The sequence below is a fragment of the Gracilinanus agilis genome, chromosome 3 (assembly GCF_016433145.1).
Source record: "Gracilinanus agilis isolate LMUSP501 chromosome 3, AgileGrace, whole genome shotgun sequence".
In the NCBI taxonomy this organism is placed as follows: Eukaryota; Metazoa; Chordata; class Mammalia; order Didelphimorphia; family Didelphidae; genus Gracilinanus; species Gracilinanus agilis.
Window position 1 is genome coordinate 336,155,802 of NC_058132.1, and position 14,647 is coordinate 336,170,448.

General features: G+C 36.6%; 1 protein-coding gene across 2 annotated transcripts in view; it reads left to right on the plus strand.

Moving 5' to 3' along the window:
- PCYT1A (phosphate cytidylyltransferase 1A, choline) overlaps nucleotides 1–14,647 on the plus strand; it is a 94,452-nt gene that overhangs the window by 65,575 nt on the left and 14,230 nt on the right. For both annotated transcript variants that reach the window (XM_044670010.1, XM_044670012.1), the window contains one exon: nucleotides 9,641–9,740. In XM_044670010.1, the coding sequence (XP_044525945.1) occupies nucleotides 9,641–9,740 (100 nt within the window). The remainder of the gene's footprint in view (nucleotides 1–9,640; nucleotides 9,741–14,647) is intronic.

Here is a 14,647-nt window from a genome sequence, read left to right on the forward strand (position 1 = left end):
GATATGTAACTAATGGGATCTGATGTTGGTAGGATAAGAAATGGTTGTTTATCTTTGGGAGTATAGTACAATAGAGTTGGCTTCTTGGTCTGAATATTTTTCATAAGATTTAATTCAATTGAACATCAGTAGGCACGAACCCTTTAAGAACAAGTCTCATAAACAAGAGATAAATCATGTTTTTATCTGCATCTCTACTCCAACAGTTCTTTCTCTGGAAATGGATAGCATTCTTTTTCATAAGTCCCTCAAAATTGTCCCAGATCATTGTATTGTTGTTAGTAGCAACCTCCCTCATGAAATTAAAAGTAAATAGAGATTATTTCAGTGAGAAGAGAGGAGAAACACAATAGGAATTCCCTTTACCACCACTATAAGAAGCTTCTCTTAGCTTTACAATTAAAGAGTAAAAACAGTGATCACTGTAGAATCTTCCATCTTTTCAGTCCTTTGTGATGGCAGGAATGGACCCCTAGTGCTCAGTCAGAGAATAAGCTCTTATTAAGTGTCTACTATGTGCCTAGGCATTGTGCTAAGCAATAGAGATATAAAAAAGAGGCATCCAGTCTAATGGGAGAGAAAACAAGCCAACACAAGCTATATAAAGGATGAAAGCATGCACTAGAATTAAGAGGTGTTGGGAAAGATTTAATAATTAAGAAAGGAAAGGCACTAGAATTAAGAAGAGTTGGGGAAAGTTTCTTGCAAAAAGATGGGATTGAGGGGCAGCTGGGTAGCTCAGTGGAGTGAGAATCAGGCCTAGAGACAGGAGGTCCTAGGTTCAAACCCGGCCTCAGCCACTTCCCAGCTGTGTGACCCTGGGCAAGTCACTTGACCCCCATTGCCCACCCTTACCACTCTTCCACCTATGAGACAATAAACCGAAGTACAAGGGTTTAAAAAAAAAAAAAAAAAAAGATGGGATTTTAGTTGGGACTTTAATTGGCAACTGATTGAATATGGAGAATGTGAGACAATGAAGGAGTCCAGAATGCACCTAGTTTGTGGTTAGAGTGACTAGTAGTGCTCTCTGAGGTGACTGGGAAGGTTGGAGAAGGGGAGCTAACTTTAAAGGAAAAGATGATGAAATTTTTCACTTTCAAAAATGAACAATATGGAAATATGTTTTGCGTGATGATATATATATATATGTATATATATATATGTATATATATGTACATATAGAACCCAGATTGAATTGTTTGTCAGCTCCAGGAATAGGGAAGGAAGAAGGGAGGGAAACAATTTATATCATACAGCTTTGGAAAACTTATGCAGAGATTTGCTATTAAAATAAAAAAGTAATTTCGTGAGGGAGGGATGAAAATCCTTTTGACTTTGGTTTGTTCTAGGGTCCTGCTGATTTTTTCCATTTCCTTTCTAAAATACCCAGTAATGTGTAAAATTTTTTGCATCAATAAAGAAGATAGCCAATTGCCTGTAATAATAATAACTCACATTTATGTAATACTTTACAGTTTGTATATTTAACTTATTGATTGAAACCAGATCTCCTAAACTTGTTTAGGCTGGATCAGCATTGTAGCAGCATTAGTCCTAATCCTACTATGAGCCACATGGGAGCTTTGATCCAACCTGGGCTATTCATCCCTCCTAAAGCAGATGTCCCCTCACCTGCACACCCACCCCTGGGTTCTCTATATTAGTTCTGGGCTTGTCTGGGGTCATGTGCCTACTGTCTTGAGGTCACATTTGAACTTGGTTCTTCCTGACTGCAGGCCTAGTGCTCTATCCACTTCATCCTCTTAGTTGCTCTTTTGAGGGTGAGACCCATCTTATTTTTCTATCTCCCCCGAGTCCTGTTATACTTTGCATATAACTAGCATGGGATCAATATTTTTTAAAATCAATAAATGGTCAGAATAAGGTTCAGAATCATAATTTCTCCTGAATTAGCTTCAGTTTCTGTTTTGACCTAGATGCTGTGAATTAAAACTAATTAAAACTAACAAAGTTTTGAATCTCTTAAGCCTGAATAGTGTGAAAAGCTCCATGAGTTTGACTGCAGGATGGTAATTTTTTTTTTTTTTTGACCAGGGCAACTCATGAAAAGACTGCCATTTATGGAGAAGTCATTCCATACCCTAATACCTGGCTAGGATGAAAAACACAGGGGAGGTGGAACTGGAGAAGAGAGGACCACTCCTAGTTCCTAGATCCACCAGCCTCAGCCTACGAGTAGCAAGGATTGTAGGAATTACAGGCACAGATGCTAGTTACTTTACACTTTATGAAATCCTTTCTTTTCAAACTTGCGAGAAATATTATCCTTATTTTATAGAAGGGGAAACTGAGACTCAGAGAGGTTGAGTGACTTGCCCATCCTGGTTGGCAGGTGGAAGAGCTGAGACTCGAACTTGGACCATCTGACTTAGTCTAGTATTCATTCTGCTATACCACACTGCCATGAATTTCTGGAAAATTGTGTTGGATTTTTGTGTGTGTCAGTTTGGAATTTGTTCTTAGAAAAGAAATGAAAATCCTTGGTTTAGTGGAAAAAACACTTGTAGAAAGTGGGAGATCAGAATTTTAATTCCCCTATTTTTGCTGAGGAAACATATGACAATATAATTTATTTAATTTTTCTGAATATTATCTGTAAGATAGAAATCAGTACCTTCATAAAGGGCTTAACACAATACCTGGCACATGGTATGCACTTACTAAAATTTCCTCCCCTGCTTTACTTGTATTTTGAGAGTAAATGAAATGAAAAATGGCATTTTGCTAAAAAGTACCATAGATAGTAAAGTAATATCAAACATTTTTGTAGTGACTTTCTCTTATGAAGGCCTCATTTCTCAAACATATAGGAAACTGAGTCAAATTTTTAAAAATAAGAGTCATTCCCCAATTGATAAGCAGTCAAAGGATATAAACAGCCAGTTTTTAGAAGAAATCAAAGCTTCTAAAGTCATAGGAGAAAATGCTCTAAATCACTATTGATTAGAGAAAGGCACATGAAAACAACTCTGAGATACCACTTTACATCTGTTGGACTGGCCAGGAAAAGGAGAATTAATGAGATAAGGAATATGAAAATGCCCCAGAAAGAATAGTGGTTTTTGTTTTTTTTACCCTTAATTTCGGTGCATTGTCTCATAGGTGGAAGAGTGGTAAGGGTGGGCAATGGGGGTCAAGTGACTTGCCCAGGGTCACACAGCTGGGAAGTAAGAATAGTGTTTTTTAGAAATTCAAGGGATGCTCATTAACATTGTTAATTTATTCATTTTAGGTATGCAAATTTATAATAATTTTATTATAGATAAAAAAGCATTATAAAATTTATTCCCTAGGGTTGTTGAATATTAAAGATCTTGAAACTCTGAATGTAAAAATTGAGCTTAGAAATCCTCTCTGGTCAGAATGAAGAAGGTATGTGGCAAAAAAGAAAATGCAAATAGAAATGAATGATTGTTTCTTATTAGGCTTTTTCAGGACCCCTTCTCTTTTATTTTACTTTTTTTAAAATCCTTAACTTCTGTTTATTGGCTCCTTGATGGAAGAGTGGGCAGGAAGAAGGGTGGGCAATGGGGGGTCAAGCGACTTGCCCAGGATCACAAAGCTGGGAAGTGTCTGAGGCCGGATTTGAACCTAGGACCTCCCGTCTCTAGGTCTGACTCTCAATCTACTGCCCCTTCTCTTTTAAATGACCTTTTAAGTCATTTCCTACCTTGAGCAGAGTAAATAAAGATTTTCAGCTACATTAAGAAAAACATAATGTCCAGGCATGAGCATTAGGGCATACTGAACAGAATAAGGTAACTAGCTAAAATCTTGCTGTTAATTTGAATTTCTTTTTGGGGCTCTTGTCCAGAGGACCTATGAAGGATAGCTTTTTTTTACTTTAGGACTTATCAGAAATTGACCAGTGGATCATTAGAGTCATGGAGAAAAGGCCAGAAACTCTTCATAAATAATTTGTTGCAAAATAGCTACCAGAGACTCGAGTTCTTAGACTAGAAAATATGTGTGACAGAAGCAGCAAGTTTTCATAGCAGTTCACCAATAAATTAATCATGGTTGAGAGTTTGAAATGGGCATAATACAAAGTTAAGCTAGCTCGACAGCTGTAAGACAAGTCAAGCTGTATTTCTGGTGTTTTGGAACATAATAGCAGTATGCCAAAAGGCATGTAGAGCCAGGGCTATGACAAGAAGAGTACTTGGCATTTTGATCACATTTGCTTAATGAGTAGATGGAGTAATACAGATGATATCAAATGAAGCTGGGGAAAACTGCCTCTTATGTCTCCTTTGAAAGGTGGTCAGCCAACAGGTCCTGTCAGGGCTTAAGTATTGTCAGTAATAATGTTGTACTTGGCACATAGTAACTACTTCATAAATGCTTATTGACTGACTGGATGATTTAAAAATTGACTCCTCTCAGGAACATTGTAATCATTTTTGAAGAATAAGGACAAGAATGTATTGTGAATAATAATCAACAACTATCTAAGTAATAGCTATTAATTGTCTAATTAGTAAACATTACTCACCTATTATGGGCCAGGTATTGTGTTGAGTGCTAGAGATACAAAAGGAAAAAAGAGCCCTTGCTCTCAACATGAAATAATCAATATAAGGAAAGCATTAGAATCGAGGGGAATTGGGAAATGCTTCCTGTGTAAGGTGGGATTTTAGCTGGGGCTTGAAGGAAGCCAGGGAAGCCAAGCGATAGATGAAGAGGGAGAGAATTCCAGGCATGGGAGATAGTGAAAAATGCATGGAGTAGGAAAATAGTCTAGTACAAGGACCAACGGGGAGGACAGTGTCAATGAAGTATAGAGGGTATGTGATGGGAAATAAGAAGACTATGGAAAGGTTATTAAAGGCTTTGAATGGCAAACATGATTTTATATTGGATATTGGAGGTGACAGGGAGCCATTGGAGTTTATTGAATTGGGGTGTGACGTGATCAGATCTACAGTTTTAGGAAGATCATTTTGTCAGATTAATAGATGTACTAGAGAAGGGAAAGGAGAGACTTATGTTAGGGAAACCAATGAGGAGGCCTTATTCAGGGGTCAGTTGATAAGTCCTGCCCCAAGAGTGGTAGCAGAGTCAAAGAAGAGAAAGGGGCATGTTCTAGAGATGTTACAAAGTTAAGTCAATGGATTTTGGTAACAGATTGGATATGGAGGATATGGGGGAATGAAGAATCAAAGATGACACTGAGGTTCTGAGTGTGGGCAGCTGGGAGGATGATGGTAACATCAGTGTTAACAAGAAATGCAAAGGAGGGAGGGCTTAATAATGAGTTCAAGATGTCCATAGGATATCTGGTTTGAGATATGCAATAGACAGATGCAAGACTGGAGATCAGCAAAGAGCTTAGAGATGATTTGAGAATCATCACATAGAGATAATAATTGAATCCATAGGAGCTGATAGGATCACTGAAGGAAATAGTATAGGAGAAGAGGGCCCAGGACAGAATCCTGTGGGATTCCCACAGTTGCAGATGTGACCTGATTGAAAATCTAACAAAGGAGACTGAGAAGAAGGAGCATTTAGACAGGTAAAAGGAGAACCAGAAGAGAGAAGTGTTCCAAAAACCTAGAGAGAAGAGTCTTAAGGAGAAGTAGTGATTAACAGTGTTAGAGGTAACAGATTCAGAAGGTACGTATAATAGACAACATTTTCAAGGAGTTAAGCCACTAGAGTCTAGTGACTAGACTCTACTGTTCTCTCAATTTGTCATCCTATATTATCTTTTTCAATATCCACATTAATTTAAAAAGCTGCCTTGTCTCTATTTTCTTCCCTCCTACTCCTACTTCCTTGAAGTCTAGTTTAAATACTAGTGAAGTACATCTTGGCTGGATCTGGAGTCATAGGACTTGGGTTCAAATCCTGGTTTTACCACTGTCTGTATCTTTGGGAAGTCATTTTACTTCTTTGGGTCTCAGTTTCCTCATCTGTAAAACGAAGATATTGGACTAGATAAACTTTGAAGTTCCTTTCAGTTCTAAATCTATTATCTTATTATCATAAAAAAAGCACTTAACATCAATACTAAGTATCTCTTGCAGGCCTAGCACTTTATTCACTGTGCTTCCTACCTGCCCCTCACCATTGATTCTTTATTACTAACTAGAATGGCATTTTCTTAGTCTTTATCCTTCTTGACCTTTCTGCAGTATTTATTAATACATTATTAACCACTACTCTTCTCTATCACTTGCATATTCCACCTCTCCTCTTCCTTTTCCCTCCTGTACTCTTTCCTTTTTGACAGTTGGCTGTTTTGATGTTCTCTTCCTTCCAATCTGAGCATTCCTTTTTTGACCTCTTTCAAGATCATTCTGCCCCTTTTGTATAGCTATGCTCCAGTACTATGTCCTGCCCCTTTCTCTCATACTCCTGGTAAACCTTATCAGTTTCCAATGGTTCAATATCTTTTTGCAAATGACTCCCAAATCTACCTGTCTGATCTTTATCTTTCTCCCAAATTCTAGTCCTATATCACCAAGTAACTGCTGAATATCTCCACCTGGATGTCCTACAGGCATTTCAAACTCAACTTGTTTAAAATAGAATTCATTATCTTTCCCCATAAATCCACCTCTTCTCTTAGATTCTTGATTTCTGACAAGGACATTGCAATCCCTCCAATCTAGTGTTTATAATCTTAGTCTTCAAACTTTGGTCTCTTTCTCTCTTCCCTGCAACTTAATCAGTTGCCCTATCTTGTCATTTGTATGTCTACACTGGGCCACTGCTCTAGCTCAGGCTTTCATCTCTGTCCTGAACTTAATTGCTGTTTTATTTTCTCCCCTATCACATGGCTACCAGATTGCTATTCCTAAAAACCACATTTCTCCCTTACTCAAAAAGCTTCATTGGCTTCATATTCTTTCTCGTAAGAGAAAAACACAAACCCTTCTTTTTAGAATTTAAAGCCTTTCACAATCTGGCTTCAACCTATTTTCCAGCCTGATTACATATTACCATCATTCCCACCTCCCTGTTCAACTATATTCGAGGTAAATTTGACCTTGATACTTCCTGTGCATGACTTCCCATATCCCACTTCCACAACTTTGCATAGGCTATTCCTTATGCCTGGAATACTGTCCTTCCTCTTCTCTGCCTCTTGGAACTCTTCCCATCCTTTTCAGACTCAGCTCAAGTGCTACTTTATACAGGAGGATTTTTAAGTACCTCCCCTCTCTTAATTACGGTTATATATATTTTGTATTTACTCTTCTGGAGACATGTTGTATTTCCCTAGTAAGTTCTTTGAGGTCAGGGATTGTTTCATTTGGCTTTGCCTAGTACATAGCAGGTATTGAATTCCTCATATGACATGGTTATCAAACTGTATAATTATCCTAAAATCCAAGGTTTAAAAAAATTTTTGGAGAAATTTCAGGAAAGGGAACTCGTCAACACCCCGAATCAAGAAAGCGGATCTTTTTGGAGAAGGTGCTATAAAGAAGTCTGCAGAAACCATACAATGCAACAAAAGATCCAGAGTGAACTTTGGGATATAATGAACTGAACTGAAGGGGGTTGAACACATTTATTCTGAATATAAATTCTTATGCCAAAGGGGACTGCCCTCAATTGACATTTTTGTCTATGCGCCTATTAATCATTGCTTCTGCTTTCTTTCTCTTTTCTTTCCCTCTTATCCCCGAATTGTAATTTCCACTTAGAAAGTGCAATATTGTATGCACCTCTAGCCAGAAGATCTTTAGAGGTATAAGCTGGTTCTGTGAAATGATTCACTGAGGAGACTAGGCATATAAATATGGAAGATTTCAACATGTTTGTCTCCCAATGGAATCACAGGGGGGACTGTGAAAGGAAGTTATCCTCCTTTGTTTATTTTAACTTGATCAATCAAGAACTTGGAGTGCCCCTCCTTTCACACTTAGTTAACCTTTTACTAGAAAAGGAAGTCCACACCCTCAAGACTGGATGTGGTTCTTAAAAGCGCCACATCCTCCCTCCCCACTCCCACAGTCTAGGCAAATTAAGAAACTGATTGGTTCCTGAGATGTGATAGACTAGCTCACATTGAAAGGAAGTAGAAACCAGAGAGACAGGAAGTGACATGGGGAAAGGGTTATAAAAAGCAAGACTGGAGAGCTGAGCATTTATTCTGGGTTGGAGCACTTCCGTGTTGGAGGGATTCTGCTGCATTGGTGGCTCCTGCTAAAAGAGTGATTCTAATGCATTGGTGGATCTTGCTGAAAGAGGGATTCTGCATTGGAGATTCTGCTGCATTGGTGGCTCTTGCTGAAAGAGGGATTCTGCTGCATGGATGTCTCTGCGTTGGACTTCAGCTGTGCTGGTGAGACTCTTGCTGAAGAGACTACCATGACTCCTGATTGGAGATCGGGACCTGAGGGAGCCTTTGTTGGAGTTGAGCTAGATTTCCCCGGATCAGCAATTATAGGTTATTTAGCTAGAGTATTTAGTCTAGGCGATATTTTCCTACCTCCTTCCTAGATTTCCCTCTCTTTAGTATCTCTACCTTACTGTAATAAAGCTACTAACAGCCTCGTGACTTAAAAGTTAATTTTTATAAATGGCTATCACAACAACCTTTTTAACTCTTATATTTGACCAAAACCAGTTTTAACTCCTACAAAACAGATGTTTATCAATAGTAGTTTATACAAGGGGGCAGCTAGGTAGCTTAGTGGGTTGAGAGGTAAGAGATCCTGGATTCAAATGTGACCATTGACACTTCCTAGCTATGTGACCCTGGGCAAGTTCACTTAACCCTCATTGACTAGCTCTTATCATTCTTCTGCCTTGGAACCAATATACAGTATTGATTCTAAGACAGAAGGGAAGGGTTTAAAGAAAAATTATAGCTGATTCAAAGAACCTTTCCATTTAACAGTTTCTTTTCTAATTCTATCTGCCTTGATTTGTTTGTGCTTTTTAAAATTTGTATGTAACCTAACTCATCTATTATCAACGTTGTGGTTTCTTTTCTCTCCCTTGTTTGACTAAGAAGTCTCTCCAATTTTTTTTATGTTATAACATTTATATTCAAGTCAGGGAGCTTATTGTGGTATGTGGTATGGAGTTCTGGTTTAAACTTAATTTTTGTCTAGCAAATTGCAAAAATTGTTTAAGTTGAAAACCATTAAAAAGCATATATTTAGAAAGTTTCTTTAATATGATTAAAAACTTTTATCCAGAACCAGATTGTAATTTATTTGCAATGGAGAAATAGTAAAAAGTTTCTCAGTAAAAATAATTATCAAAACTATTTGATCATGTTTTTAAAAATTGAAAAAATAAATCAATGGAATAGGCTAAATAAGCAAGAAACCAAAGCAATAAGAAACAAATCTAATGTTTGAGAAACCCAACCACACAAATAAGTTGGGAAAAAATTCCTTTAAATTGACAAAAAACTGTTGGGAAAACCTCTTCTTGGATCTCTCACCAGATCCCATAGGGGCCACTTTTCCCTCTTTTACCCAAGTATTGGAAAGAGATTATTAGATTATGCTAGTATTCTTAAGATATAAGGATATTTAATTTAATTGTTGTTTTTTATCATTTGCCTTTCTTTTAGTAATTTGGTTGCCATCCATTTTCTTCAATGAAAGCTAACCATGTTTCTTCTCCTTTACTTTTCTTAAAGGGCTTAAGGGAACCAGCCCCATTTTCAGATGAAATTGAAATTGACTACAGTAAGCCCTATGTCAGAGTAACAATGGAGGAGGCCAAGAAAGGGACTCCTGGTAAGTAAATTTTTGTGCTTTTTCTTGTTCATTTTTCAGCCTCTCATGGTATTTACAAAACATTCATCTGCATGGTATAAACTACTCTAATAGTTATTACACTCTATAAATGTGCAGAAGTTTACTTCTCATGTGGGAGTAGGTTTTCCTCTTACCTGGCTTACTACTGTTTGGAAGGACACATTCTATTCTCTGAGCTTCCATTCATTTGCCTTTTTTTTCAGTTGCACTTTCTTTACCCCCAAGATTGGTGGTTAGGGAAGAAGAGGTTATATATTGAAATGGGTACCAATCCATCTGATGAAATGTTTATTAGCTTGCAACTTCATCTCCATTGCTCTTACTGTGGCATTACCCTTCCCTTTATAACCTGGGCTTAGAATTTCTGTCACTTAACTTCTCTGGGACGAAAATTCAGTTAGTTTCTAACTACTATTGATTCTGCTTCAGCAGCATCTCTCACATTTATCTCCTCTCCATTCCTAATATTAACACTCCAATCTTAAGTCCTCATTGCTTATTTCATGGGCAGTTGTAACATTTTGCTTACCAATCTCCCTATCAAGTCTTACTCGCCTCTGATTCTTTATATTATTGTCAAATTTGTTTTTGTTTATATGGATATTTATTCTCAGATATGGATATATCTCAGACTCCTCCTCCAAATTCTAAGTTGGCTCTGTTACATACTGAATGTAGTCTAGAAATCTAGCATCCAAGGCCCTCCATAACCTGTTGCCTTTTTTTTTTTTTTTTGGCCTACAATTTTGTAGCCTACCCTTTATTCTCACTCTTATGATTCTCTCTTTTTTAAATTCTACTTGGTCTGTGAAGGAACCAGACCTGAGCTTCAGACATCAGTGAAACTCAAAGCGTTTCTTCTGCTAATTTCTTCAACCAGGGTGTTCCTCTTTTACTGTTTTCTAAACTATTTATCCTCAAATCTCCAAATTGAAGGGCAGCTAAGTGATAGATGAGACTAGCTAGACCAAAAAGAAGGGTCTGGGGAAGGCTGATATAGGTTGGATAGACTGAGTATGTTTGTAGATAGATAGAAAAGAGCAAAAGAAAGATTGAAGATGAATAAAAGACTTGATTACTGGATCAGAATCCTCCAGGAGTTTAGGAAGGAGTGGAATCAAGGGGGTTAGTGGGTAGTAGAAATAATTATTCTGTGACTAGAAGAAAGAAGGAGAAAGTAATGATTCTGAGATAATCGGAGAAATAGTGAAGTGCCAAATGAGGTTCTTCGCGACATAGGAGGTTAAACCATATCCTCTAAGTGTTGTGGGCCGGGGTGTGTTTATTGTAAAGAAGAAATTAGAAAAAGTTGGAAAAATTGCTTTGGGGAATGAGATGAGTCCATAAGAATGGTCAGTAAGGATAAAGTAGAGTTGTCAAATAGTGTCAAGAGTCCTAACAGAAGGGAAATAGAAAAATAGGGATGAGCCAAATTATCAGTTGTCACAATAAGGGTAAAGAGAAGGTTAAATTTAACTCACCCCTATCAGATTGGCCAGTATGTTGGAAGGGATGTGGGAAAATTGGTAGAGTTATGATCCTATCCAACCTTTCTGGAGAACAATTTGGAACTATGCCCAAAGGGCTCTAAAACTGTTCAGAACCTTTGATCCACACGACTAGGTCAGTATCTCAAAGAGATCCACCAAAAGGGAAAAGGACCTACTTGTGCAAAAATATTTAGTGCAGCTCTTTTTTTGTGGTAGTAAAGAATTAGAAATTTAGGGGTTGTCTATCAGTTGAGGAAATGGCTGAACAAGTTGAGGTATATGATTGTAATAAAATATTATTGTGCTATAAGAAATGACAAGCAAGGTCATTTTGGAAAAACCTGGACTTGTGTGAACTGATGCAGAATGAAGGTAGCAAAACCAGAAGAACATCATAAACAGAAGCAATAATATTTTTTGATGAACAACTGTGAAACTTAGTTTTTCTCAGCAATACAGTGATCCAAGACAATCACAAAGACTCATGACAAAAATTACCATCATTCAGAAAAAGAACTGATGGAGTCTGAATTCAGACCTAAATTTCACTTCCTTGCTTCCTTGCTTCCTTGCTTTCTTCTTTTTTTTTTTTTTTTTAGATTCTTCCACAAAAAAGCTAATATGGAAAAATGTTTTACATGATTGCATATATAAAACTGACATAATTTCTTAACTGTCTCGGAGAGGGAAGGATGGGAGGGAAGAAGAAAATTCAGAACTCAAAATTTGAAAAAATTTATGTTAAAAATTGTTTTTATATGTAACTGGAGGAAAATAAAATATTTTTAAAAGAGTAGGTTTGTTTGAATGGAGTCCCAGGATAAAAAAAAAGGTTTGTTTTATTTTAAATTTATTTATTTAATAAATTTAGAGTATTTTTTCATGGTTACATGATTCATATTCTTCTCCACCCTTCCCCCTCAGAGTCGATGAGCAATCCCACTGGGTTATACAGGTATCATTGTTCAAAACCTGTTCCCATATTATTAATATTTGCAATAGAGTGATCTTTTAAAGTCAGTATTCCCAATCATATCCTAATTGAACCATATGATCAATCATATGTTTTTCTTCTGCGTTTCTACTCCCACAGTTCTTTCTCTAGATGTGGATAGCATTCTTCCTTATAAGTCCCTCAGAATTGTCCTGTATCATTGCATTGCTGCTAGTAGAAAAGTCCTATTACATTTGATTGTGCCATAGTGTATCCGTCTCTGTGTATAATGTTCTCCTGGTTCTGCTCCTTTTACTCAGCATCAATTCCTAAAGATCATTTCAGTTCACATAGAATTCCTCCAGTTCATCATTCTTTCCAGCACAATAATATTCCATCACCATCAGATATCACAGTTTGTTTAGCCATTCCTCAATTGAGGGACACCCCCTCATTTTCCAATTTTTTTGCCACCACAAAGAATGCATCTATAAATATTTTTGTACAAGACTTTTTCCTTATCTCTTTGGGGTACAAATCCATCAGTGGTATGGCTGTATCAAAGGGCAGGCATTCTTTTAAAGCCCTTTGGGCATAGTTCCAAATTACCTTCCAGAATGGTTGGATCAATTCACAAAGGAGTAGGTTTATTTTAAAACAGAGAGGGGAAAGCAGGCAGGATGAGAAAGGGATGATTGCTCTGACTGTCCATTATCATCCCTTCCTCTCACCCACATTACTATTTGATCTGTTACCAGTTTTTCTGTCATATTTACTAGTTATCCTACCATACAACTCCTTGAAGACAACTTTTCCTGTTCTTTGTAGTGCTTCATTAATTATATGTTATAGCTTACTCCTATCTAAGATATGCAAATTGCCTTCTGTATGTTGTTAATTTTTTGGGAGGTTGTGGTATTTAGATTGTCTTTGATGGAGAAGATAATTATACATACTTTTTGCAAATCTTTTCCGTTTTTCTTCCTTCTGCTGGCTTTTCACTTTCTTTCATAAATACTTGTGGAATGACTGTGTAGCTGGATGCCAACCTTTCTTTAAACTAGTTTTACCTGCTACTTCATCTCTGCTTTATGAGACAGTACTGATAATAATCAACCTATGCTTCCCTGATTTCATATTCATAGTTTCTTCTAGCACATCATATCTTCTGGTACAAAATATATTACATTCAAGTAACATAATTTGCTTTGTTTCTAGTTCTTTGCTACCATAAAAAGTGCTGCTATGAATAGTTTTGCATATATGGGACCTTTCTCCCATTGACCTTCTTGTGGTGCATGCACTAAGGTATTGAGAGCTCTGAGTCAAAGGATATTGGACACTTTATTCATTTTATTTGTATAATTCCAAATTGCTTTCCAGAATGGTTACACTAATTTACAGTTCCACCAACAATGCATATGTATGCTTGTCTTTCAATATCCTCTCTAATACTAATGATTTTCATCTTTTGCCGTATTCTCCAGTTTATTAGCTCTGAGATAAAACCAGACATATTTTTATGTTAATTTCTCTTATTAGTGATTTGTATCGATTTTTCATTTTTAGTTAATAATTCTTTTGAGAACTATAATTGATCCATTAAGGAAAGTTCTTGGCTTTTTAGAGGATCTGTATATATGTCTTGGATATCTTATTAGAAGAGATGAAGTCTCATTTTAGGTAATGCTGTCATTTTTACTTTTAGTATATTAATTGACATGTTTCAACTATGAATAATTGCAATCTTTCTAGTTATTGAGGTCTGTTTTTGTTTCTATAAAGAATGTTTTGTTCTTTTAGGTGCCTTGGTAGGTACATGCACAAATATTTTGTACATTCTGTAGCTACTTTATTTTTATTTCTTTTTTAAAGCACACTTTTAAATTCTTTATTTGCACCTTTCTTCAGATCTAGATTCTTACCCTTTCCCTACTTCCTTCTCCACCCATTGAGAGTCCAGAAAAACATCGTCCATTATGAATATGTATAGTGTTGCAAAACAAGTTTCTTCATTAGACATGTTCCTGCCTCCCCCCCCCCAAAAAAAGAGAAAAAAATTATGTATTTAAATTTGTATTCTGTGTCCATCAGTTTTCTGTTTTGAAGTGAATAGTATGTTTCATCCTGAGTCCTTTGGAATTGTGGTGGATCATTGTGTTTACTGGAGTTATTATACTAAGTCTGTCATTATAATTCTGTTATTGTATAGATTCTTTCCTTAGTTCTTTTCCACTTCATTTTGTATCAGTTCATACAGATCTTGCTAGTTTTTTGTGAAATCATCGCCTTAATTATTTCTTACAGCATAATAGTATCACTTTCTTACAGCATAATAGTATGGCATAATAGTGCCATAACCTGTTCAACCATTTCCCAATTGATGAGCATTCCCTTAGCTTCCAATTCTTTGCCACCACAATAAAGAGCTGCTATAAATATTTTTGTATGTATGCTTCCTT